At 42.0% G+C, this 27776-nt stretch overlaps 4 protein-coding genes across 5 annotated transcripts; 2 read left to right on the forward strand and 2 right to left on the reverse strand.

Moving 5' to 3' along the window:
* The first annotated feature begins 582 nt into the window (after positions 1 to 582).
* On the forward strand, positions 583 to 8735 carry scarf1 (scavenger receptor class F, member 1). Its single transcript, XM_034867370.1, has 11 exons — positions 583 to 1184; positions 1504 to 1565; positions 1683 to 1784; positions 2142 to 2682; positions 2768 to 2986; positions 3333 to 3461; positions 4780 to 4883; positions 5154 to 5265; positions 5639 to 5763; positions 6632 to 6769; positions 7381 to 8735. The coding sequence occupies exons 1-11, from the start codon at positions 1087 to 1089 to the stop codon at positions 8496 to 8498; spliced, it is 2748 nt and encodes a 915-aa protein (XP_034723261.1). The 5' UTR covers positions 583 to 1086; the 3' UTR covers positions 8499 to 8735.
* Positions 8736 to 8984: 249 nt separating this feature from the next.
* Positions 8985 to 12836, reverse strand: vtna (vitronectin a). Of its 2 annotated transcripts, XM_034867372.1 has the most exons (9): positions 12576 to 12836; positions 11764 to 11883; positions 11367 to 11674; positions 11231 to 11333; positions 10997 to 11136; positions 10741 to 10897; positions 10482 to 10634; positions 9871 to 10386; positions 8985 to 9403 (listed from the first exon to the last, which is right to left on the reverse strand). In XM_034867372.1, exons 1-9 carry the CDS (start codon positions 12631 to 12633, stop codon positions 9285 to 9287), a joined length of 1674 nt encoding a protein of 557 aa, XP_034723263.1. In that variant the 5' UTR covers positions 12634 to 12836; the 3' UTR covers positions 8985 to 9284. The 2 variants fall into 2 exon arrangements, with proteins under 2 accessions (XP_034723263.1, XP_034723262.1); XM_034867371.1 differs by having other exon boundaries at positions 11231 to 11674.
* Positions 12837 to 14213: 1377 nt separating this feature from the next.
* On the forward strand, positions 14214 to 19191 carry sarm1 (sterile alpha and TIR motif containing 1). Its single transcript, XM_034865362.1, has 8 exons — positions 14214 to 15311; positions 16039 to 16657; positions 16756 to 16968; positions 17067 to 17158; positions 17240 to 17566; positions 17700 to 17889; positions 18225 to 18346; positions 18722 to 19191. The coding sequence occupies exons 1-8, from the start codon at positions 14842 to 14844 to the stop codon at positions 18831 to 18833; spliced, it is 2145 nt and encodes a 714-aa protein (XP_034721253.1). The 5' UTR covers positions 14214 to 14841; the 3' UTR covers positions 18834 to 19191.
* Positions 19192 to 21327: 2136 nt separating this feature from the next.
* slc46a1 (solute carrier family 46 member 1) lies at positions 21328 to 25654 on the reverse strand. Its single transcript, XM_034865399.1, has 6 exons — positions 24928 to 25654; positions 23576 to 23967; positions 22976 to 23454; positions 22493 to 22576; positions 22033 to 22189; positions 21328 to 21868 (listed from the first exon to the last, which is right to left on the reverse strand). Exons 1-6 carry the CDS (start codon positions 25246 to 25248, stop codon positions 21814 to 21816), a joined length of 1488 nt encoding a protein of 495 aa, XP_034721290.1. The 5' UTR covers positions 25249 to 25654; the 3' UTR covers positions 21328 to 21813.
* Between the last annotated feature and the right edge of the window lie 2122 nt (positions 25655 to 27776).

Consider the following 27776-nt stretch of genomic DNA (forward strand, 5'->3'; position numbering starts at 1 on the left):
CCTTTTGATGGTGTGTGTTTGATATCTGTGCCAGGCATGTGTATGTGTATATGTGTGTGTAAGCAAATGTATACTGGCTGGTGTACCAGCCTCTGCATCTTGGTTACTTTACTTTGAAAGGAAACAATGAGCTTCCTTGTGGATATGAGCAACGCCGTGTTTTTTTTTTTTTTGTGGTTCCCACCACCATCAGCTGACGAGTTATCTGAAAGTCACCACATTCACTTTGTCTGACCCCTCTGAACGTCTGCCCATAACACTACTCAGACAATGACAGGCCAGTAATGCATTTGTTGAGAGACAATGTATGACCTTCCAATCAGATCATGTTTTCCTAAAATATGGTTTGCAGTTTATTTTTGTAAGCATGTTATTGCTGACAATAAAGATTTAGGATTTCAATTGCCATGTGATTGACTATTTTTGATGAAATGTGTTAAAATCAATAAAAAAAATGTGGATTTTATGTGAAACTGAGATTTCAAGATTCAAGTAAATCCATTAAATATATAATTGTGTTAAAAATAGAGACGATCTTTTTTCCCGTTAATAAAAGAAAAAAAGACTAGATTCAAAAGAAGGCAACGTGCACTAAATGTAGCTGCTGTTGAAGGAAAACATATTTGTACTGGCCTTCAAGACTTACAGTATAAGGAGGACGAAGGGGTGCTTCATCATCCTGGAAGACAATAGATTCTGGGGAAAAGGTGAAAATCAGGGGTGTGTGTTTGCGTTTGGTCGAGTCCCACCAGTGTGTGCGGCGAGTTTTGTGCATTAGTGTTCAACCATCTTTAAAAAGCTCTGTGTCTAGCTGAATAGAAGGAAGTGGCTCTGACTTCCCCAGGAAATGGAAAGAGGAAACCTGGGGGCTTCGACCTCTCTGGCTGCTGTGGAGCCACAAGACCGCTCACAGCAGATAAAGAAGGAGGGAAGAGTGGAGGGTAGACGGACAGAAAGATACTGCCTCTCATTGCGCTCCGTCTGACTGGAAGAAGAAGAGGTTGAGAGGAAAATCAGGAATCGATTGGACATAGAGACGTGAGGCCGAAAGATATTTGGTGCCGGGTTTTGGGATTTTGTGTGGAGATGGAGCTTCTCCTTAGAGCTCTGAGTGCTCTGCTCTGCTTCTCGCTGTCCTCACAAAACCTGGATCCTGATGGGAGGAACGTCTGCCACAATATCAGGTACACTTTAACTTTACCCTTACTTACACCTATTTGGATTATAACATTCATTTAAAAAAACAGCACAACATTAGCAGTCTTCCTTTAAACTTCCTGAAACTAATTGTAGTTCCAAGGTATTTCTCAAGGAGCTCCACCTTCTCTAGGGGTTTAGGACTCTCCTGCAGAGCTCCTTTATCTGAATAAAGGCCATTTTATGTCTTCATTTCGTTTTCATCATTTTGGGAGACTATTGATAGCGTTTGTTGTTAAATTTTTCCTGCAGTGTTTTATTTGCCAAGTTACAGATTTGTCAGGCTGATTTAATTATTACATTCAGGGACCCCTCCACCCTGGTCTGCTGCACTGGATGGCGTCAAGAGGGAAAAGAGTGCACCATACGTGAGTTTAACTATTGGAATGGACAGCAATCTGCACAAGTTTCACTTTTACGGCCTCCGTATTTGCTTTGTTTAGCTGGCGTTTCATTCCCTAGTGTGTGTGTGTGTGTGTGTATAGCTGTGTGTGAGGGTGAGCAGGCCTGCCAGAAGGATGAGATCTGTGTGTATCCTGGAGTGTGTCGCTGCCCAGCTGGCTACTACGGAGCTCACTGTAAAACACGTGAGTTACTATAAACAACAAGAGCTGTTTGGCATCAATTTATTGATGTGTCTGTTTTGTCAGTTAGATTTACAATGCACTAAATATTTCAAGTCTTATGTTTTTTTGTGTAAAAGTGACTATTTAAGGTAATTCAAGATGAAACTAATAACGCTTTTATGTGAATAAAATAGTAAACTAGTGCTTTGGTAGAACTTTTAAATTGTGATATGGGGCCCCGACTAAAAATATTGGGAGTCACTGGTTTAATCTTCAACAATACATTATAAACATTATGATGTGTTTATATGAGAAATCTTAATCTGAAAAGTAACCAGTAACTATAGCTGTATTCCCTGTTTGTCTGGTTGTTACCAGGCTGTCCTTCTGAGTTCTGGGCTCCAGACTGTCGCCAGGTGTGTCAGTGCTACCCACACGGCCACTGTCACCCCGTCACCGGTGAGTGCACTTGCAACTCCAACCGTTGGGGTCCGCTGTGTCAGTACACCTGCAAGTGCGCCCGGCACGGCCACTGCCACCCGGTCCATGGAAACTGCACCTGCGACGAGGGCTGGTGGATGTCAACCTGCTCCAAGCCGTGCCAGTGCTTCATCGGGGGGTCTGTGGGCCCCGGCTGCGACCAGCTAACAGGCCGGTGTCAGTGCAACAGGGGCCACTGGGGGATGAAATGTCCCATCAGTTGCAACTGTTTTCTGTCGCCATGTAATGAGCGTACCGGTGTGTGTGAGTGCGAGTCAGGCTGGTGGGGTCCAAGCTGTGACCGCCGATGTAACTGTGATCTCACACACAGCAGCTGTGACCAGGCCAACGGGCAGTGCCTGTGCCACGCAGGGTACCAGGGTCTCTTCTGCAGCCAGCCCTGTGAAGCTGGGAAGTACGGCAGTGGTTGTAAAATGAGGTAGGTGTCAGTAGATACAGATATGTTTAAATAGCCTACCTGTGTTTTACTGGTAACTCCTTCTGTTTTTGTCTCCTGTCCTCAGTTGTGGGTACTGTAAAGACAATCAGCTCTGCTCTGCCACCGATGGCGCCTGTGATGCCTGCGAGTCCGGCTGGAATGGGACACGATGCGACCACCCGTGTCCGGCTGGTTCCTATGGTGACGGCTGCCAGGAGAAGTGTCCACGCTGCAGAAATAACGAACCCTGTGACCCCATAACTGGGACATGTTGGAGGTGTGACCCTGGATGGACTGGACCCAGGTGTGCATATGTGTTTTTTGGCATACATAAGCATGTTTGACCATGTCATTTAGTCCCGGTTAAGGTTAACGAATCATTTGTGGGGTTTTCAAAGTTTACACTATGGTTTGGAAAAAGTTGGCTGTGACATAAAGTTAAAGCCGTTTATTGTGAATGTACTAACATGTAAAACAAATGGTTTGACATTTGAAGTGTTTGGTAAGTTTTAATGAAGTTTCTTGATCTTAAATGCTCATTAGACTATGAAAATGAAGGTAGGTGTGTGCGATAAAGTATTTTTTAAAGGTTTAGGATCAATGTGAAATGATTTATTTATGTCCTTGGGTCATTGCTCCCTGTCGCCCAGGTGTGAGGAGGCCTGCTCTAACAGGACGTTTGGAGATGCCTGCAGCTTCCTGTGTAGCCCGTGTTTCCATGGTAACTGCCATCATGTGACAGGAAGATGTGTCTGTCAGCCAGGCTTTCAGGGAGAGAGGTGATCTTAAAGCAGTGTTTAAACTGTTTCACTCTACGTTTTGGTTTTTAAGACATGACTATTGTGTTATGAAACCCTGAAAACTGCTGTAGTGTCCGCAGATTGATTGGCTGACCCTGGAGCATATATAATACATGTATTTGCAAATCTTTAAACTGAGAGAAATGCTTTTAAAGCATACAGTGTGAAGTTTTAACCACATTGATAGCTAAACAGACCTAACTAGGCCAACTCAAAAAACATCACTTTAGTCTAGGCTGCTAATTGATACATACACTATAGTTTTGTTTTAAAAGGTTTTTGCAAGTTTTAACCCCTTAACTATCAAACTCAAACTCACGCAACGTTTTTTTCTTCAAACTTACATTACCATTGCGGTAATGGCAGCTTGGCCTCTAAACAGCACTGCAGTCATGAACTTTGTTCTCATAAGATAAAACCCAGAAGAAAACAGAACAGGAAAATATTATAGTTTTTTTTGATTGCCCAACCACAGCGGGCACAACTGGAGTCACATGTGCAAAAGTCAAACACAGTCTGCACTGCAGCAGTTCACTTGGACCAAACTCTGGTTTTGTTTTTCATTGCTAGAACACCGTTTTTAAAACTCTACAAACTCAGCCCATGGCTACAACAACCACCTGCACAACACTGTGGATTTACAGCACGTTGTTCAGATGCTAACACACTGCTGATTGCAATTTTATCTGAAAGACTAAGCAGGTGTCTTTTTTTATACTTGTTAGTGAACATATACGGTATTTACCTAAAGAAAGCTCAGAAAGCCTTTTTTTTTATACAACCACCAGTTAAGAATTAGAGTAAACAATTATACACTGTACTGTTTGAGAGAAACAGGTAATAGACCAAAGATACCAACATGTACAGGTCATATGTCTGACGTTACATACACAGCTATTAAAATTAGTGCAAAACTCTATATCTTTACTATAGTAAAACTGTGTTCTTACTGTTTTTCAGAAAGTAATGGAGATTAAAGCAATGGAAACACCACATTCATTAGTATTTAGAGATGATGCAGATATCCAATGTAATGAAGAAGACTTGCTGCATGCTTTTTTCCCCAGTAATTCCCAAAAAGTAGGAATGTGGCCTAGGACCAAAAAAATAAATAATTAAAAAATAACTCAGAGAGGAAAGACGGGGAGGAGGGAGACCCAACAAAAACACTACAGCAGGAACGGAGCTCGCAGCTCACAAACAACATTTACACTGTAGACTTAAAATAGATTGTGATTCAGTGTTCATACACAAGTTGTGTAGTTTGCTGTAGTTTACAGTTTATGTTTTTTTCCAGCTGTAACAGCACCTGCCCTAACCTGCAGTTTGGCCTCAACTGTTCCTCCATCTGTGACTGTGGTGAGGTGGGCTGTGACCCAGTCACTGGTGTCTGCCCCAACAGTACGTCCGTCCATCCATCAATCAATCCATCCATCCATCTATCCATCCATCAATCCATCCATCCATCCATCCATCCATCCATCCATCCATCCATCCATCCATCAATCCATCCATCCATAAGTAGCTGCATGTTGGTACATGGATTACTTTTACGGCCTCCATATTTGCTTTGTTTTCCTGGTGTCTGATTTACTAATGTGCTGTGCTGTAATGTGTGGTGTGTGTGTGTGTGTGTGTGTGTGTGTGTGTGTGTGTGTGTGTTTGTATCAGGTGGCAGAGCTGCTGTACTAGCAGGTGTGCTGGTTCCTTTGCTCCTGTTGCTGCTTGCTGTCCTCTGCTGCTGTTTATGTTGTGGAGGAGGTCCTGTTGATGGCAAAGACAGGTCTGTGTTTCTACTTCCCTCTATGAATATTATTTTCCCTTAGCATACTGTATAAGCCCCAAAACACTACTGGACTACCTTCTTCTATAACCCTCCGGGCTGGAGTTAGTTTGGGCTTGGAAAACATTACCAACTCTTATTTGGCTGTTGTGAAAATAAAAGGCTTTTACTTGGATTTTGACACAATACACAGCATATGTAAAGCAACCCAGAATCCAGAAGTATTAACTTAATATTTTTTCTTCAAAATTGCAATTGTGGTATTATCATGACATTACATTTTGGTTGGTGAAAAGATTATGCTTATGGTTAAAGAACTATGCTGCTGTGCAAAAGTGTGAAATTCTTACAATATAAACCCGTTTTTTACCAGGGCGACTGTGGCCGAGGGGGGTTGGTCAGTTAGGATGAAATATCATGTCTACAGCGTCCTGGCTAACATCGGTGCTGCCCTCCCCTGTATTTCTGATTGGTCCTCTGGGCTGCCTCGTGTCACTGGTCAGTCCATATCTATACCTACTAATCAATCTAGTATAATGCTGCATAAAACAGTGATACGTTGTAATTTATGAATCGTGTAGTTGAAAATGTATGCAAGGACAACAAAGAACAAGATAGGCCATTTTTAAAATTTACCATCAATGACCCCATTAAAAGGTTCAATCGTTCAGTTATTTTTCAGTGAAATAGTGATTCATGTTCACTAAGTTAGACTTTTTGAGTGCTTTTCAACCTTTAATTTCTGTGGCGGAATGGCTCAAATGTCAAAGTTTAGTCACTTTGCTCAACCAGTTACTCAACTGTTTATCAGTATCTTGCCTTTTTTCAGGTTTACAGCACTATCTCGACCACCAATTTGCACCTCAAGCTAAAATACAATGATTTTTTCCTGATTCATGAAATCAATCAAGTTTGATTATTCAGCTTCTTGGGGACTCAATTAAATAGATACATTTATCATGAAATGTATCCTTTCTTAATTTAAAATGTCCCCCCATCTGTGTTTAGATTGGTGAAATATTTCTTCAGTATCAATGCAAGAAAACGGAGCTAAAACGCAATATATATCCCAAAACATTGACAGACTTTTCAGTAGGGAACACAGTTTACATCAAACTAAATATATAGCATAAATAGAACAAAATAAAAATGTGTCTCTTAAAACCTTAATAACCTAAAACCTTTTTATTAAAGAACAAGCCTTGTATCAATTTGACTAACATTATTATTTAATCTATTTTTCATGTGTCCCACACGCACACGCACACGCACACGCACACGTACACGCACACACACACACACACGCACACACCCACACACGCACACACACACACACACACGCACACACCCACACACACACACACAGTCTCTCACCATGACCCAGAGCTGACGTTCAACCACAGCTTCATTGAGCCTCCTTCCTGTGGCTGGGTGACGGAGGGGTCGTCCTTTGACACTGATGAGGAGGAGGGAGAGGCGCTCTACTGTGTCCCTCCAAGAGAAGGTAGGAACAGGGCTACACCCATTTACTGTTAAAATAAATGAGAGAGAATGTGTGACGTCACCCATTGGTTTTTGGACATCTGCTGAGTCGTTAAGTTTGCCGTTACGGCCGCAGCCATCTTAGTTGCGGATGTGACGATTTGAGATGAAAGGGAGGAGTGAGGGAGGAGCCATAGACTGTTGGGCGGTATTGACTGTGACATTAGCTGAGAGTTGGCCATACTGCTTACACTCTACGTTACGTTACACACTTTCACTGGCAATCTGGATGCAACTGCTGCTGAAAGCTAGCCTGCATAATTCAAGGTGAGATTTAGCTTTTACAGCCGAACGCTGAATAAGACATTATTAGGCGACCAAAGTGGGACGGTCACCACAACGAAAGCGTGGTCAACCCCCAAAAATGAAGTTCACGTGCCATGGATAAGCTTTGCCAAACCTTTGTCATGATTGACAGGCCGGCTGCTTTGTTCATTAATATTTACAGTCAATGGATACACTAGACTTTACACTGCCTTCTTTTGGTGGTGATCAGAACTGCCACTGCATACTGTACTTCCCCTCCATCTCTTCTAATGTTGCTGGACTTTTCTGTCTCTGTCTCTTTGGCAGACATCCCTTCAGTAGCGGGTGGCGAGTTCCACGAGATGAGCTCAAAGTGTAACATGTTCTTAGACCCATCTGGCTTCAGCAGTGAGGACATCACCTCGGCCTTCAACATCCCTCGCACCTCCAGCATCGCCAAGGCCAAGAGGCCGTCTGTCTCTTTTGCAGAGGGCACGCGCTTTAGCCCCAAGGAGAGGCGTGGCTCGGCCCAGGACTCAGGCGCTCTCCCTGGACACCCACGCAACAAACCCAAGTCACCTTGGGGAGTTTTGATGCTGTCTGCCCTCCAAAGTCAGGGAAGTGCAGCTAGAACTGCAGACGAAGATGGAGCCGAGGGCGAGGAGGGGGAAGATGAAGTGGATGTGCAGGCGACAGACAATCAGGAATCAAGCTGTGAGGCAGGGGACCAGGAAGTAGACAGAACCTCTTCCCGGGCCACCCTGCAGGTCCCTGGGGCATCAGGACGAAAGTGGACCATGTCCAACCCAGCTCATAAAGGGACCCAGTTGCCAACATCTGCCTCTGATGCTCAGGTGGGGGTCATAAATAAGGTCACCACAGTGTATGTGACTGTGGGTAAAGCAGGTAGGCCCGTGTCCAAGACGGAGACGAGCTCTGAAGGCCCCGTCCAAGCCATGCTGCGGCGACTCGGCAGCCTTCAGAGACAAAGGGAGCAGGAGTCTGGCAGGCCAAAGCCTAAAGGAGCTGAAGGGATTACCAAACCACCCAGGAGGAAGCTTGGAGCTCGGGCAAGTGTATGGGAAGAGGGAGGGACACCTGGAAGCGAAGTTGGCATATGTAAGCCAATCAGGAGAAAGCATGCTTCTCTCAACTTCTCTGACACAGCTGGTGGTAATGACACTCCATCCTCAGAGAGCGGCACTCCAAAAAGGCCTCTGTCGTCCAATTTGCAGAGCGTGCCAGAGTTGGCTTCAGCTGATTCAGGGTCAGATCTGAGGGCTGAGGGTGGTGACCTCAGTACAGGGAAACCTCAGGGCACCTACCTGACTGTGGGACCAGCCGGGGACGCTGTGAGTCTCACTGAGGTCATCGCCAATAAAGGTGCAGTGGTCAGTGTGATTGATGAACCCTGCTATGAAAATGTCATTATTAAACACTCATAACCTCTGAGAATCTTCCCATCAGCAGGTCTGATTTAAACACAACTGCATATTGTATTACGCTGCAGTTATACTGTTACAGGCACAAAGAAATTCTTGAATTATGATTTTATTGGTAACACAGTTATGTACAAGTACAGCTTGCGTATTGATATTTATGCAAGTTCTACACCGTCTAAAAATATAGATAACTAGTGTGTAAAATGTATTATTTTGATTGAAAGATAAATGAAAGTACAGAATAAATGGTGGTCTTCTTGATGGATAAAAAGTCGTATCAACTCTGTGTTATATTTTGTCATTCACTGTATGTATGCTTATAAAAAATTGAAGACACCTGAAGAAAACTTGACTGAATTACTGTCTGTTTGGGTCTCTAATGGATGAAATTGAACAAAAAGATTTTTTATGACACAGAAAACCAAGAAATGAGAAGGTGTAAAGTTGGAAAAAATCATATATATATATATATATATATATATATAAAGCTTCTGGCTTTTTCATTTGAGCTTATTTTTATTGTAGTTGTATTTATTTAAGTAGGGCAGTTGATGTTGAAGATAGATGAGATAATCTAAATCAACCAGTTGAACTTTGGCCATGTTGAAGTGAAGAGCAGCGGTGTGTGGATTTGCATTGATCTCCAATATTTGCTTAAGTTGAAGAACAGTTAGTTATGTGTTACACTGAGCAAGCTTGTCACACGTTCAGCAGCCAACACTGCTTGTTTCAGGTAAAATTAATGATCTGTTATACAAATGTTGTCCAAATTATCATATAACAATTTAACTACTTTTCTGCCCCAGTGGTGTCTGAACAGCCGAGCCAGTACTTGGCGATGGACCTGGGATAGGGAGGCGTGGCGTGGTCAACTCTCTTGGTCCTGAGGTCCACTCTGGAGTATGTAGCTAGAAAACAAGACAGTCATTATTATTTCCTCTCTTAGCAGATTATGGCCATGCCAGGCATGTCCTTTTTATGGGAAGCAAATCTCACTCTCAGTCAATAAACAAGCAGTTTGGACAGTCTGTTTCCTTGTCATGTGGACTAGTCCACAGCATGTGAAACTAGTTATAAAAAGCCCTCTGTGGCTCGACAGGTTTGAGGAAATTAGTTCAAAGAGTTCCTGTCTGCTCTCCCAGCCGCTCTCGACATCTACAAAGGTCAGAGTGTCTGAAAAAACTGAAACATGTTTCTGGGGTTAGATAGGTACCTTGACCACTTTGTCCTTTAATGTCCTTTAACACGAATGCTCACATATTATTGTTTAATCTAATAAAACGATAATAAGTGAGCATTCATGTTGTAAGATTGTTTTGTATGACTATTATTAACCTAAACTGCAATGCTAATAAATTTGTCCTTGATGTGTTACCTCCTTTAAAGAAGTAGACACTCTGTATGGGCAGATTGCTCTGGATGGACCCCCAGTATGACCTGTCATCTCTGGAGTCATAGTTGCCTCTGTTGTTCTGGCGGTAACCATCTCTCCGTCTGTCCTGGTCCCAGTCTTGATCCCAGCGTCTGTCCCAGTCTCGTCTGAGCCTCTCCTCCATCTCCATCCTCCTCTCTGCCAACCTCCGACCCATTTCCATCCCGGCCTCTGCAAAGTCCTGGCCCGTATTCATCCCCCGCTCAGCCATGGATCCCCAGTAGGGTGAACGTTTTTGCCTCCTACGACCCCACTGCTGTCCATACTGCTGGTACTGCTGCTGGTTCCACTGCTGGCCCTGCTGTTGACCCCACTGCTGGTCAGGCTGGTCGTCGTAGCGGCGTTGTGTGACGCTCCGGGGAGGGACGTACATTCTGCCGGCCATGACAGCATCCACTGGAGACTTGAGGCCCTTCCAGTCCTTATCAATGAAGTGGTGTTTGTCATGATGCCGAGGCACTTAAGAAGGTTAGAAAAATGTTAAACTGTACAAGTGACAACTCCTGCCTCCATCCTCAAAACAAGTACAAATTATCTGCAATGCCACAACTCACAGTCAGAGAAGAGCTCGCTGATAACACGTTCAAAGTTGTTGTTGTACATGTCAGTGTAGCGCCTGAACAGTGTGGATGGAGACCTCTCTGACATGGTGATACATTCCTCATGGGACGGCTGGTGCAAAAACTCGTACATGTAATACTGATCCCCTGGAGAAACCAACACGATGCCAAGTATTTTCCACATTATTGCATGTTCAAACCACCAAATATTCTACAGACATATCTAGATATTTTGGGCATTGTATGGCTGTACCTTTGAAAAAGTAGACCTTCTCTTTTCCATTGTGACCAGGAGATGGCAGAGCAAAAGCTGCATCCACATGATCAGGAATTTTGTCAAAGCCCACGCTGATATCTCGAGGGTAGTCTTCATCCAACATGCCGTTGTCAAACCTCCAGTACTTGTTTCCCTAATGAACGTTATGATCCGTTTAAACATTAAAGAGTTATTACAGCCGTGGCCGGATGTACGTGATTTAATAATACATGATAACTTGCTGTGTCCCCACCTTAAAGATATAAGTCTTCCCTTGACAGTTGATGCGAGTGAAGGCAGCATCAATAGGCCCACTGATGCCCCACACGTCCTTTATGAGCTTTGGATAACCAGGAAGCACTGATTTCTGGTCCAGTTCAAAAAAGTACTCCCCTAGAAGAAAACAGAAGTTCATAAGCATGTTCCCCTGCAAAAGAAAGATCTTACACTTCAACTTCATTAAATATTTTTAAATAAGGGCACTTACCTCTGAAGGCATATATGGAACCATTCTTTAGCCGCATGAAGGAGTCAAAGGGCCTCCCACTGCAGGCCACAGCGTCTGGGTCGGGGGCTTCAGTAGCGGCTGTTGTGATGGGAACAGTGGTTGTCTCGGCTGCTGGATCGGTCCGAGAGGGTTCAGTTGTGCTGGGGAACATCTGTGTTGGTTGGACTGTCTGTGAAATGGATGTTTTTTGTGTAACAGGGATATTCTGAAGTATGGTATCCAACAGTTGAGGGGGTTTGTTCATTTCCAGTGTGGTTTCTGGATGTTGCTGTGGCCTGTGATCAAAGTCTGAGATGGGCTGTTGTGTGGGCGGAAGCTGACGATTGACAGACTGGTCGTGGGCTGAACGTCTGAGCGATGGAGTGGTACCTTCAAACAGCTCACCATCATCGTCCTCTGCTAACACAAAGGTGTCTCCGCGAGCTGAGGGAGAAAAGGGACATCAATGACCATCTTTCCCTACACCATGTAGACTGTCTCTCACAACGTTTCGGAGCAGAGAGGTTTCTTACTCATCATGCCACAGGTGACCTCGAAGTCAGAGCAGCAGCTCCTGTAATACTTGCACATCGAGTCACACTGGCACTTCCTCTGGGAGTCAAAGCCATTCTCACAGCGACCCATACAGGACTCTGAGGAGAAACGACACAGATCCAGAAAATTATATTGTTATATTGTATTCGCACCTCTCACTAAATACATTTCCTTTCTCCTCCAGGTAATAAAGTAAAATTGGATTTGATTGATGACAGCTCCCATGAGGCGTTGACAGCATGTCATCAACAGTGATTTGATTTTTTTCTAGCATTTGAACTATCTCTGTATGTTCAATTCCTGCTTATCATACATCATTTCATGTAAATAGCATATATATATATATATATATATATATATATATATATATATGTATGTATGTATGTCCTTTTTTATTCTGGTCATCTGTGATGGCTATTTCCACTATATTCTGGCATTTTAGGCTAAACAAATACTTGAAAAATAATCAAATTAATTAAAAACACATTCAATTGTTTGTAGCAGTCCTTACTGTTATAAATATGTCTACTTGTGTAGACAGGGCACCCAGAGTTGATACACCTGACTGGTTAAACAAATGAAGAATGAAATAAATGTATTTGTTGTTAAATGTTAATTGCTTTATGTGGTAGACAGGACATCGTACATTTGACACATAGTAGACCCCTTATCAAGTCTTTACTGAAGCACTATTACACTATACTGAAGGTTGAACAACAACTAGCAACACTCTATTTGCTAAATACAAATTTTCTGAACTTTAAAAGTGATTTTTTAATGTTGAACTTACCATCTCCAGCAAAAGTCTGAGCGAGCAGAGCGAGCAGCAGGACAGCCCACGGCCTCATGTTGCCTCTGTGTGAGAGGACAGACTGAAAAACTAATGACAGAGCATGTGCTCACAATCATTGGAAACATGTGTCAGTCACCCTGCTTCCTTGTTTACTTTAACCTTATTTGCAAACCTCTTTCTGCTTCAGCAAAAAAACAGACACACAGAAAGAGATCAATAGGAAACAAAAGTTTGTGTCCATCTGTTGCCCTCGAACCATCTTGCTTTTGCAATTTTACTGCAATCTAAAAATAATTTAGTGGTCCCAGAGCAATGGTTCTTAGGAGCCCTCTAGAAAACTCAGATAACTTCCCCACTTTGTTGTATAGACATCCAATCAGGCAAACCGTTTATGTGACATTTTGTCAAATGCTGCCATCGTAACTATCTCAAAAGGCCACTCCTAGATTGACGGCACCCCCTTCATTCCTCCATTCTCTTAAAAGAATCTGTCTGTTATCATTGAACCAGCCTGGACCCAGCTTTTTATCTACTTATCTGTTACGCATAGAATTGACCAATCTTCCAGAACAAATAATAATGGGCTAACTGGAACAGGGGTCCATGCAATCGGACATATGTTATGATGTGTGCTGGTCCAAAATTCCTTGAACTTATCACAGGACAATAGGACATGAATTAATTGGCCTTCCTATGTCTTACATTTCCAACAATTTGGTGTGTCGTTCAAACCAAGTCTTAACTATATGGAAGTAGTCCTATAGAAGCGTTGCATCCTTGTTAACTAGATCACAACAAAAAAATGGATTGGATTCCATACAACGCTCTTTTCAAATAAAATTGACAACTTTTGTTCCTGACTGACCTCATTTTTACGTTCCTCTGATCTTAACTATTGGTCAGAATAATTAATAATTTCTGCTTTTTTAAGTCAAATATTAGGTATAATTCTATATAAGTGAGGGTTATTGAGCATGACTTCCATAAAGTAGTGTAAAACTAGTGGTAGGAAGGTGGTGTTAGTGACAACTAAAAAAAAGTCTGAAAAAGACACAAAAATGTGAAATCTTTGTCTGTTGTTGACCCGGGAGGACAACACAAGGGTTAATTACATTGAGACTAAAAATTCTGGAATCAGCATTTGAAACACCTACCACGAGTTCACTACACATCTTGTTTCAAAACAGTCTTTGTCAAAACAAATCTAAACAATATTTGATACGCTACTTTTTTTTTGAAATTATTTTTAATATTGTAAGTGGGCTTAGTTGTATTCCTTTTAATTATTATTCCACGAGGCATTACAATGAAAAATCAAAAATCTGGATCAACTGAAAATGTTCCAATGCTTTTTATTTCCCCTTTAACAACAATATACTATGATATTTACATTTCCCATGACCAAAACACATGGGTGGAGTTTGCATAGATTTCCCCCCCTTAATTCATTAATTATACTATATGCTAAGAGTTTTTACACAAATTGTACACAGCACATTTTAAGAAACATTGATGGTGTTGCTCAGATGGTTTGGTTTTCTCTTCTTCCTCCAGCAGAGGGCCTGTGGTGATTTATTTACATCTATCCCAGAGCATGATGAGCTCTGACCGGCTGTGGTGAAGGGGTAGGGGGAGGGGGGGGGGGGTCTTTTCCTGTTCATGCGAGCAGAATCCGGAGTCAGTGGGCGGTGCAGACCCCTGAAGATACGGCGAGTCTGCGGATGCTGACCGAAGGATGCGATAGCCCGGAGGCTGACATCGGAGAGGGGTAGGCCTGTCATATTCTGTGTTTCTGCAGGGAGACTTAGGCTACGGTGCGTCAGATAAGGAGGTGATTCTTCTTTGTCTCCAAAACACCGACAACAATAGTCGGTTTTCTTGTCTGGAAAACAAGTGGATTTGCTCCCTTCTCTTTCAGTTTGAGGCCATATGTGTTGAGACTTTGCCAATTTAAGGACACTTCAGCAACACAGATTCTGTCCATACATTAAGTCCTCTATTGGTCGGTGGGGTAAAAGAGACAAAGCAGCAGCAGTTGACTATGGCAGACATACTGTGACCTCCTCAAGATCTGTTTTGAGTATTTATGGGCTTACTGTCAGGGAGGACATCGACTAGAGAGAGGTGATGTAATTTGGTGAAAACTGTCATTTTGGATTAACAACTGAGGCACCAGGCTGGACATCTCTGACAGGGAGAAGAGAGGCCTTTGGATACAAACCCATTTCAACATCCACTGACACTGACGAGTGTCTGCTGGTAGATGCTGTTGTCTCTGACGCTCTTGCTGTGGAGGCTTCACCGACAATTCTTCATCATGTTTAGCTCAGACAGACTTACAGTCCCGGAATATGTCAGCCGGCTGCGGAGAGGAAGGAGCGGCTCCGGGACGGTCTCCGACCCCAAAGCGGTCTCTCCGGGCGTCAATGCGAACGTCAAGGCGGTTCTGGACTACTCAATCCCCGCCCTGCGCTCCGCCATCAGAAAGCTAAAGTCATCCAAGGAGACCTCTGATTCCGATGAGACCCGCAGTGCCATCGCAGAGCTCTTCCAGCTGGTGGAGGAGGCCTGGGTTTTGCCCACTGTAGGCCGTCAGGTGGCCGAAGAGATCTGCAACCGGATCCGGCTGGATGGAGGTCTGGAGCTGCTGCTGCAGCTTCAACAGACGCCTGCCGTGGAGATCACCTACGAGTCTGCAAAGCTGCTGGAGCAGATACTGACCTCAGAGAACAGGTACAGTTTGTACGGGGGTGGACAAAATAACGTGGACTTTTGCACAGGAGATACAGCAACACTGACACAAACAAAAAGGTTCCACCGTTGATCATTTTAAAGTGTTTAATCCCTGTTGAAATGGAGTTATTATTCTCATGTGGGATCGAGGCCTTACTTTGTCTGTCCTTAATTGCATCATATTGCAGTCTGTTTTTGTACAGTGATAGACAAAAACACATGATTTCGACACTTACAAAATCCTGCAATACAATTTAATAGAAGGTGTCTCTGCCATTTGATCAACTAATCATTAGAACTAAGGTTATACAAGGGCTGTTTTTATTGGCTTGTAAATGTTAAAAGCAGTATTCATCTCTTTGTTTCCACTCTTTATGTTGATTTTAGGGCACATTTCTGAGTACTGGAATTATTATTTATACTTTATTTAATTTACGGTGACATCTCATCCTCACATATGAGAATGTGGTACCGAAAACTGTTGCTTGATTAATGACTTAAAGGATTAATCAACAGTCAAAACTGTCCATTATGTTGATCAATTACTTCTGTTAATTAAGTCTAATCGTTTTAGCCCTAGTTGATTAATAACGTCGTGTTACCAAACACACCTGTTTGTGCCTCAATTGTTCAGAAGGCCTACCTGTTTACTGTTGCAGTCAGTCTAGCATCCATCTGAGTGCATGAGTCAAGTTTTGTCATCATATTTACAAACTTCTGTTGACAGAGATTATGTAGCACGAATGGGTCTGGGGGTCATCCTCAACCTGACTCGACATCAGGAAGATGCACAGCTGGCTCGCAGTGTCTCGGGGATCCTGGAGCACATGTTCAAACACACCGAGGAGACGTCTGTCCACCTCATCTCTAACGGTGCCCTGGACGCCCTCCTCTTCTGGTGCCGGGGTACAGATCCCACTGTCCTGCGCCACTGTGCTGTGGCACTGGCAAACTGTGCCATGTACGGAGGCCACCGCTGCCAGCGGTTGATGATCGAGAAACAGGCGGCTGAGTGGCTTTTCCCACTGGCTTTTTCTAAAGAGGATGAACTCATTCGCTTCCACGCATGTCTGGCTGTGACTGTGTTAGCCGCAAACCGAGAAATTGAAAAACAGGTGGTGAAATCTGGAACCCTGGAGCTGGTGGAGCCATTCATCGCATCTTTGGATCCAGATGACTTTGCCCGCAGTTTATTGGACAGTGCAGACTGCATGCAGGGTAAGACAGCAGCGGATCTTCAGCAACTTTTGCCATTACTGGATGGCACAAGAGTGGAGGGAAAGTGCATTGCAGCCTTTTACCTTTGTGTAGAGACCAGCATCAAGTCACGTCAGCGCAACACTAAGGTACAATCACTGTCCGCGTTCCATGTAGTTGAAGATTTTTAGCTAATAAAGTCTGGTAGCTTTGTTGTGACTTAGTTTTAATTTGTGCTGCTTTCAAGATATTTCAAGAGATCGGAGCAGTGCAGAGCCTAAAAAGAATGGTCATGTACTCCAGTAATGGCACAGCCTGTGCCCTCGCCAAGCGGGCTCTGAGCATGATGGGAGAAGAAGTGCCGAAACCTATCTTGTCATGTGTGCCCAACTGGAAAACCTCTGAAGTGCAAACCTGGCTGCAGCAGGTTGGCTTTAGTGCCTATTGTGACCGTTTCCAGGTATGTGTAACAGTACTATTAAGCAAAAAGCATATAAATACAGGTATAATGATCGATTATACAGTATGTCTGACAACTCTAACTATCTTGCTGTACAGGAGCTCCAGGTGGATGGAGACCTCCTGCTGAACATCACGGACCAGGAACTGAGCGATGATCTGGGCATGACCGCAGGCCTCACTCGCAAGAGGCAAGTGGTACAAACCTTTCAACACAATGAGGACTCTAACACCAGTCTAACAAATACCCCTGTTCTGTCTCATCCTGGCAGGTTTTTGAGAGACTTACGTGTGTTGAAGACTTATGCCAACTACTCCACATGTGACCCCAACAACATGGCTGACTGGTTAGTTGAGGTGGACCCTCGTTTCCGTCAGTACACCTATGGCCTTGTCCAGTCAGGAGTGGATAGCAACAACGTCCAGAGCTTGACCGATCTGCAGCTCCAGAATGACTGCCACATAGACAACGGAGTCCACAGAGCCAAAATACTCTCTGCCAACCACAGAGCCTTAAAACCATGCCACACAGATGCCCAGCCTGCAGGGCCCGACGTCTTCATCAGCTACCGTCGGACTACCGGCTCCCAGCTGGCCAGGTCAGAACTGAAACAGGATAAGTGGAAGATTTCAAGAAGAAGAAATAAGTTAAATTAGAGCCAGGGCAAGGGCATTATGCATGTATAGTAAAACATTTTTCACAGACTTTCTTGTTTCATCCCCTGTCCCAAGCCTTCTGAAGGTGCACCTGCAGGTTCGAGGATACAGCGTCTTCATAGATGTGGAGAAGCTGGAGGCCGGTAAATTCCAGGACAAACTGATCCAGAGCGTACAGCGGGCGCGGAACTTCATACTGGTCCTGTCTGCCAATGCGCTTGACAAGTGCATGGGTGACACTGACATGAAGGATTGGGTGCATAAGGTTGGAGGTTTTCCATTCTCTGCATGTATGGGACTTCATGTTGAAATATTAGGTCTCACTTTTTGCTTAAAACTTTCACTCCACTGCACCTTAAGCCCTTATCAAGATATTCTAAATTTAAATTGCTACAGCAGCTGCTTGTGGAATGTTATTAGTCCTGTCCCATTCACATTCCCTGTCTGAGCTATCAGTTAAAAGTACATGTCACGTACTTATTGCAGCTGAAACATGGGGTCAAATGATGAGATGATGTTTTACATCTGTGCTTTTACTTTTTGTGTCTGGACATTTCTAATATTGCATAAACTCAAAAAGAAGTCTTGTTAATCTTCCAGGAGATAGTCACGGCCATGGCTGGTAAGAAGAACATAGTTCCTGTCACAGATAACTTTACGTGGCCGGACCCCATGTCTATGCCCGAGGACATGAGAGCAATTCTTAACTTCAATGGCATCAAGTGAGTAACCGTACACTGTAACTCAAATTAAACAGGCTTTGCTGTGAAAAACCACGTTGTTTTTGGTTAGGACATCTCTGTAATTAGGACAGGAAATTCTCACATCACTCACCACATTACTGTGTGATGTACTGTAAAATCCCTTTCTCAAGAGGTTTAACAGCTTATTTAGTTGGATTTCCAGTTGTGTGATAACTAAACTGTTTAAGGCCAACATTGTTAATCTTTTCATACCCTCTTTTATTTCTGCAATGAATCATTTATGAATATAACGTTTGTGATTTATGATTAGGGAACTGTAAAACACCTATTGGATACAACTGATTTGCTTATAATGCACCTAATCAAATACCTGCCGCCTTTTTCTTGACACAGATGGTCCCATGAATATCAGGAAGCCACGATTGAGAAGATCCTACGCTTTCTGAAAGGACACAAAGACCAAATTGACGGCCCAGACGCCTCCAAAGGGCAGAAAAAGAAATAACCTGACATAAGCAGTTTGATCTCAGCCATGATAACTTTAAATGATGCCAATTCCACATGGCCCAGCTTTTCCTGCTCTGTCCAAATGCATGTGAAGTGAATTTGATCATGTTTAGCTTACATGCTCACACAAATACCTAATAGAAATCGAACTAATATATTATAAACAATAAATTAAAGTTAAAAGGGGATTTTAGATTGTATATAATAAACTGTAAGCCTTTAATGATAGTACCTTCATATTGCAGTATATTTGTAATCAGGTACAGTATACGCCTTCTGTCTCTCAGGAAAATAACCGTGATAAATCAGCTGTTATAGGCATCCCCACAAAATCATCAATAGCAATTTCTGAACCATCTTTTCTGTTCATCATACTGTACATATGACCAAAAGCAGATCTCTGATCTTACTGACATTTGTGTTTTTTATATTTGGGTCGTGATGGAAGAGAACGCTATCCTAGCAGATGCATTAATTATTCATTATGAGAGTATAATCAAACTGGAGACATGACACATATTGTACAAAAATAAACGCTACATGCTGTATAACTGCACCCATAATTTAAACAAACACAGATCATAGGAGCATACAAGCAACTAAAAACATCCATGTCGTATCAAACATTTCCTTCCCTCTGTATAATTAATTTACACGTATGAATCTTGAATGAGTCTTCAAGACTGCTGTTACAACATAGTAAACAACGGTAATACATTAAACTTTGATTTTATACTGTTGACTCGAGGTTTCATTAACCACAGTGTTAAGTCTGAATAGTGATTATTTGTTCAATTTGCAAAGGATATTTGATCCTTGTTCCGTCAGTGTATTTTAATACAAGCAGTAAAGTAAAAGCAAAAAGAAATTCAGCAACATACAGGACACACAGAGGCTTGAGAAACTATAAAACAAAAGTGGCAGATCACGTTTTAACATGCAAAGTCAAAACTCAATCAAAAGATGCATTGGCTCACATAATATTCTATACATTTATATTACTGAAGCCTGAAGGCAACTGCTATTCTGCAGGGTTTTTATCTGATCTTACCTTCACATATTTTGCCTCTAATATCCTCATACCAGTAATTAAAATCATAACATACACTTTTAAATTTTAAATAGTAACACAGGATTGATTTTTATTATGTTTTTTTAATGTGCTCAGTATAAAACAAACAATTTGAGACATGGTGAAATGTAAGAATGTAAACAATTTAAATGTGAAATTGTTTGTCTGACCTTCACTTTATCCCATGTGACATGTTAACAGAGACAAACTGAATCGTCTTTTTAACAAACAATCCAAAACGTTCCAGTTGCAATCCCATAAATAAAACGATTGCAACTTATAACTATTGCACAACTGATGACAACAAAGAATGAACAGTGAGTCAGGATTTGTTACACAAAGGTTTGAAGGATATTTTGGAAAGTAATCTGCTGATCAATTCACAGAAGCAGGGTTAATCCTCCATTTAACCCCTAAACTTCCCTTTGTGCATTTTAAAGCTGATTTGGCAGCTCTTGTTGCCTCACTGTCGATCTAGGACCTGACCCCTGTGTGTATGTTGGCTGTGGGCCTGTGCTCTGGGACTATCCAGTGTTGTTTGTGGTGGTGGGAGGGGACTCCTCGGGGAGTTTAGCCTATGTTGGGAGGAGGGTCGTTGTAGAACTCGGTAGTCCCTGGCTGCAACTACAGTTTCACTCTCTGCTGTGGATTACTGATAGTTGGGTTTGGACATGTTTGGCACAGATGATATTTCTGCATATTGTGATATCATGAATTTCAGATAATATCTTCACAGTTTAAGGGTTCTACATAACTTCCACTAACAGATTTAGGATAGCCCTGCAAAAACAGACAGTAGTGGAAGAAGTAAATAAAACGGTTACCTAAAGTAGCAATGTAAAAGTTAAAATGTTACTCTGGTAAAAGTACAATCATACTTAAAATACCAAAAGTAAAAGTGCTTATATTAATGGATTATTATTACTTAATAAACAGACTCATTAAAGTGTACATCCCCTTCATGCTGCAGCTGGTAAAGGTGGGGCTACTTTATGTACTGTTCAGTAGCTTGTGAATTATAACCCTAACGCCATGGGGTTAGAGTAAATCTAATCTAATCTGAACCTATATTAAAAAACATAGCTAAACGCAATTTAATTAGTAACTTATATAAACAATTAGTAAAAAATACAACATTTGCCTCTGGATTGTAATGCAGTAAAATAACTTTTAAAGACTACATAGAGGTAAATAGATAGGATAAGGGTGTGGTGGCTGAAAATAGACTGATTTTCTTGTGGCTCCCAATTTGTATTTGTTCCAAAATGTAATAAGTTTAGGATGGTTCATTATCAAAAAAATCACGTATTTTCTAAAAAATACAAGCTTCACTCAGTGTATGTGATCTTCTGAAATCTCAATAAATGATTTTTGTAGATCTTAAACATTTCTCAAATCAAAACTAGGTCATATATGTACCTTAACATGTAGTGTGCCATTAGTTATTCATTATTATTAATACATTCAAAGTGTAAATGCAAGGTACATTCTTTGGCACTCATTACACTGTATTGAAAATGTTTTAATTCACAAAATGAAAGCTTGTATCTAACCTTGTTTGTTACACCATTTGAATGAATGTTGTGATAAAACATCCAAGGTTGTGGTGACTTTTTAGGGCCAGCATAGGTTTTACAAAGCCCAAAGTCTCCATTATCTCATTATTAAGACAAAGAAGGTTTTACAGTCATGTCAGTCAGGAAGTTGATTCTTCATCCTCTGGTCCTCATTACTTTAGTGTGACAAGGAAGGGTTCCATCGCTGAGCTAGTTAACAACAGTCAGCTGGGCCAGATCAAAGGGTTTCCCAGCACCACAGATGGACACGATGCTGCTCCCCTCATAGACTGACACCAGGAAGCACTTTAACTCTCGGACAGGTTCCTGCCCTCTGACCTCTCATCAGGTCAGGATGCTGTGGAGTCTCTGTGGTCTCTCCTCTGGTCTAAACATTGCAGGGTCCTAGAAAGATAAACATGAAATAATTTATTCAGCTCATCTTAAAAAGAGTGGATATTGATTTTTTTGTACTGTGCTTGTTGGAAATGCGTTGCTTTTGGAACTAGAATTACCTAATAAGAAAACAACAACAAAAAGTTGGATTTAGCCAATGAGGCAAGACTCACCCAATAATTCCAGTGGGGATGAAGAGGATGATGGCAGCAAAGAGGAAGGGGAAGCCCTTCATGAAGTGCAGTGTGGCTGGGTAGAGAGAGTTGAAGATGCCACTGCCAACCAGAAAACATAAGCTCTGCACACAGGCAACAGATGCAAACAGGGCACCTAGGAGAAAGTACAAACACACAATTATGTACACAACCTGCAGGACACAAGCAGTCCCTCGTGACAAAGGGACACGTGCAACTGCACCGAGCAATATAATACCGCTCTAAGTAGAACAATTAAAATGTACTGACTACACAGCTGACATACTGAGCTAGCTCTCGTTTCAATACGTATGCTGACCATTTGGCACAAATACAATTCTCACATCTTGAAAACATTGCACAGTTTGCGGTGTTAAAAACAATCTGTTACTAAAACATGTCCTAAAACATTAGTATTTGTGCATGTTCAGTAGCTGACCTTGTTCCGATGGGTCCACCAACTTGGAAAGTTTGGACCTGAGCACAGGGGTTGCAGCCATGAAGAGGAAACACAGACCATAACCTGGTGACAAACCAATTAACAATTCTTTTTAGACCTATATTGACAGGACAGCTGAAGACATTAAGGGGGGAAAGAGAGAGAGAGAGAGAGAGAGAGAGAGAGAGAGAGAGAGAGAGAGAGAGAGAAAGAGAGAGAGAGAGAGAGGGTGGAATGACATGCAGCAAAGCACCGTAGGGCATATTCAATTTCAGTGTAATGCCACTAAATGGATATTTAATTAATATAACCATACTTATGTCATAGATATAGTCATCTCAGTTGTTTTGACTTCGCTTTTGTTTATGAATAGACATATTTTAGACAGAAACCCATAGTATTAGCCACTCAAATTATTTTCAAAAATAGATCTGTCAAAAACAAAGCATCTGGAGATCACTAAATCACTCTAGATTCTCTCACCTGTGAACATGAGCTGGATGGTGTCAGCGACAGAGAAGACAACCAGCCCGATGATATTGGAAGCCAGACCCACGAGAGCCACCCAGGAGTCTTCCAGGCAGCGCTGCATGATCTTCAGCCCCAGCAGACTGCTGAGGTAGGCCAGGTGCTGAGCGGCTGATCCGTAGCCAATGAGGGCTGGCCCCCAGCACAGCGGTGAGCTCAGCTCATACAGCACATACAACTCCATGCTGCCGAAGTGTACAGTCACCACCAGAAAGAAACACAGTGTGTACAACCACAACTTGCATCTGTGAAATCCTCTATCAGCCTCACTGTTACTCCCTCCTGTTGAGAAGAGGTGCCACACAGCTTTGTAATGGCGAGAGGTGAGGAGCTTGGCACTTGGGTCTGGCAGGACAGACTCACGGACAAACAGGTAAGCGTACAGAGCCGAAGCCAAGTTAGTGGCCAGGACCAGCCAGAAGGGGTTGATGTACCTAAATACAGGCAAACAAATATAATGGTAATGATGACCAATTTAGATAGCAATATATTGAGTAAACTGGTATGAATGACATTTTTTAGTCATGTGACTGTGCAATAAGCCACATTTCTTACCCTTGTGCCCGCCGCCACTGCCCTCCGATGATGCTGGCTAGCATTCCTGCTAGGCCCAGACAAGCCTCCAAGACTGCCACCCTAAAGGTGCGGGACCTTCTGTCGCTGGTATCAGCCACATATGCAAAGCAGCCTGCCAGGATGGCGTTGAAATCACCTGAAAGGCCACTAAGCATCCTGCCTACTAAAAAGTAGACCACAGGCAGCTTCAGATACATCACCACTAGGTAAACCACTGCTTGGAGGGCAAGGCCTAGGTTGGGGATGATAAGGACAGGTCTGCGCCCGGCAAGGTCGCTCCATGAGCCCAGGAGAGGCACCACCAACAGGCCTATAGAAAAGCCCCCAAGACTGATGTAAAGGTTCCAGTGGGCTGTCAAGGTTTCCACCTCCTGCAACAACAACAAAAATTGCAGTGTAACCCGGTAAGCCACATTTATCAGCGGAAATCATAAGATTAAGAGACTCAAGTTCTTACTGGTTGGTATCCTATCCTACCTTTAATGGCATTTACCTTACATGCTACATGTTAATTTGTCCCTAACTACATGTTATGACACATATGTCAAGAATCCGGTGAACAAGAATGAAAAACTGCTGATCTATCTATCCAACTTACCACTTCTAAAAGTTCTCATTTAAAGCATCAGTTAACCCATTTAAATTGCGCATGTTCACCATTTCCCTGTGGCTTAGTTTCAACCTGTGACTGCTGTTCCTCTTTGTCATAATTGCTCAATCCACATCGCAGTTCTTTTTTTAACCTATGCACCTGCATTTTAGGCACAGACCATTTTTTTAAAGGGTGACCATGTAACACCTGTCCTTAGACTACAGAGGAAAATCAGCATTTCCTTGGACCACAGTTTTAAGTTTTCTCCTCCCTCTGATAGTTGATGATCAACACAGCTAACGTTAGCTATCAGGAGAAACAACAGGATTAGCCTTTTAACTACCTTGCTAACCAACAAAACCGTTAACATGGCTGTTCGGCAGGTTGGATTAAATTACAGTAAACAGATGACAGGTATATGGTGCCTTTAAATATGTAAGGCCCTCCTAAAAGCAGTTGTAAATAGCTGTTATTTTGTCATAGTGTCTTTTTATATAGTTTTATTGTAATACATCTGTTCTGTATGTTTGTTCTTGACTGTAGCAGTTACTTTAACGCTACGTTACCACCCCAATACACCATGGCATATTCCTTGGAAGTGAAAACCTGCTTTAGTAACAAATGTGATGCATTTCTGATTCAGATGAAGTGAGCAATTTGACTAACAGCAGCAGAAATATGACTGACGTGAGTATTTTTGAAATAACTATTAAAAGACGTTGACTAGCTAGCTTGCTACCGTTTGAAGAGGGTCAGTGGGCACAGAGCCGTTGTTGCACTCCGAACTCTTGGAGCCGTTGTATCCGAGGTCCTCGCTGATGCGGTCCCACAGATACTGAGTGGAAAGAGGCGACTGCAAGGCCAGAGAAAACATGGAGAGAAACAACACTGGCTCCACGGAAACCGGCGACGAGCATGTAAACGGTGGTCGTCTGCAGCGGGTGGTCGGTACATCAGCCTCCTCCTCTTTGTGAACACACGAGTCGGTGGTTTCATCGTCCGTGGATGTGGCGTTGAACACATCGCCGGGAAGGATCGCAGCGGTGTCCAGCTCGTCCATGTCGAACTGTAACGCTAAACATTAACAGTGGTAACGTAGCTAGCTAACTTACTTTACTTTCAGAGAATTTGAGCCACAGTCTATGGTCTGCACACACATCACGTTGCTCTATAGGCTACCGTTAGCCGTGAATCATTAGCTAGCTAGCTAGCTAGCTTATGGAGTTTGTTTACGCTGCTAGAATTTTTGTTTGCTAGAAAAAGGTTTACATTGAATCAATTAGCTTAGCTGAATAAAGGAAGCGATACTGTGGCCAAAGAGCAAGCTGAAGTGTCTCTGCTGAGGTTTAATAAGCGTGAACTCAGCAACCCCTTCTGGACGAAGAGGTGAACTGCATATTTTGTCAAACGGCCACTTTAAGCAGAGCTGCAGTCGGGCGGCAATGGGTAAACCTGCGGCTTTAGAGTTAGACTGTTAAAGTACGCTCTGTGCGGATAGTTTTTGAAACCGTGCCCCCTTTTTTGTAAAATGTGCCCAGTGGGGTAGGCCGCAAACAAACGCCAAGTAGAGACCTCTTCCGGCTGCAGCCCTGCATCTCTCTCCCTCTTTGTTGCACCATTCTGTCCGCCCATTTCTTCTTGTGAATGTGGAATTGTCCCAACAACAAAAACATAATATCTTTATCCATCTTATTAGCTTTAAAACAAATAAGAATATCTTCATCCTAAAATTGAATTGATTGCCCAGTTTTCCTTCTTATAAGATGTGCAACATCAACCCAAAATATTCTAGTAGCCTATACAAGTGAAGAACAATTGCAAGTAAGTGCAAGAATATTTAATATCAAGTTTAAATCTCTCTAATGTCTTTTTGCTGGATATATTTTGTGCACAATTTTAAAAGAAACCTATTTAACTTTGTTATTAAGACATAATTCATCTCCAATTAACCTGATTCTTTTTTTTTACCAATTCAATTGTCCATAAAGTGAATCCCATAAGATTCTTCCTAAGGGCAGAGTTACATCTTGTTATCATACCTATTGTTAGTTTTTCTTGGTTATGTCAACTCCTCCAAAGAATATAGCACTATTAAATGGATTGATCATTGAAATTTCAATTACTAAACTGCCAAGAAGCTGCAGCACATTCCTTGGCACAGCAACAACAAATATGGCATATTCTGTTGGCTTGACTGGTAAGCAGAATTTGGAGAGGAGCATTAAGGAGTTGTTTACCAATCCAGTAGCATTATCAATCCACTTTCAATAATACAGAGATTTTTTTTTTTTATTGATTCACATTTTTGTTATTCCAAATGTAGTTTTTGTAGCTATTGGCTTGTGAAAAATAATATTCGTAAATTAATTTCCAGGCCTGCAGAGGTTGTTAATGAAAATTTGATAACTTTACAGGTAATCTATTAATTTTGTAGTCACATTTTAGCAGAAACTTTACTCCACTAAGTAAACCAAGTATATATTTAGGGAAAGCATTCCACATGCTGCTCTGTTTTCAAATTGATTAACCATTTCACTTTGAAAGTGTTATTTACGATTTCTAAACTTAATACTTCTAGATCACCATTTCTTCTAACCCTAACCAATGCTCACTCCCCATGCCTAAACCTAGCTCTAGCAGATCAGATTTAGGAATTCCGGCCCTGTGCTTTCTTAGGGGGCCCCTATGTATATGAAAAACTGGGCTGGCATTTTAGATTGATGACCTTGCTAATTGAGGAATTTTAAAAAGGAATGTGGTTGAGCCAAAGAGTTGAGAAAAAGTGCTGTCTGTGGGAGAGAAAGCTATTTTTTTTAAAAAAACTTTACACATCTTCCACAAAAAACTACATAACTGACTAAGAGATGGCAAAATCCCCAAAAAGCATAATAGGGGCACTTTGAAAAGTAAATTTTTATTGATTAATCTGATCCTCGTCAACTAGCCAAAGTTGGCCTAGAATTAGAAAATGGCACCCGAGAAATAGAATAAAACCGCAAATCCTAAAAGTAGATAATGTGTAACAAACAGTTTACTTTGCTTGCATGGAGGTCATGTAAGATATCTCCTTTTAAATAATGTGAACAGTTCTCCCATGAAGAATACACCAGAGAAACAATTAGACATCAACCAAAATACAATATTATCATCATCATTATCATCATAATGGTTAGTTCTAGTTGATAAATGATCCGTCACTTTGTCCATTCTCTATATTCTCTGTATACAGTCTGTCCAATGTCAACATCCTTTTTCTTTTTGTTTTACTCACATTTACACATTTAAAAACATGGTTATGACACTGGTTTCAATTACTTTGTATAACCTTTTTGGTAAGCCCTCAAAGTCCTTTTTTTCCTCATTTCTTTTTTTTTCGGAGTCTCTAAATGATTATTAGATAAATAAGTCAGAACTGAAAACTGGCTTCTTCTTTTTTCTACTTTTTTTTTTAAACTAAACGTTTTTGTTCTTGTGTAGTAACATGCTGGTACTTAGAAGGTAAATTAATACCAACTAAGGGTTGCCTTATGCAGTTAAAAATGAATCATCAATCATCGTCACTCTCTGTTTTCATCCCATGCACACAGT

The sequence above is a fragment of the Etheostoma cragini genome, chromosome 3, assembly GCF_013103735.1.
Source record: "Etheostoma cragini isolate CJK2018 chromosome 3, CSU_Ecrag_1.0, whole genome shotgun sequence".
Taxonomy (NCBI): domain Eukaryota; kingdom Metazoa; phylum Chordata; class Actinopteri; order Perciformes; family Percidae; genus Etheostoma; species Etheostoma cragini.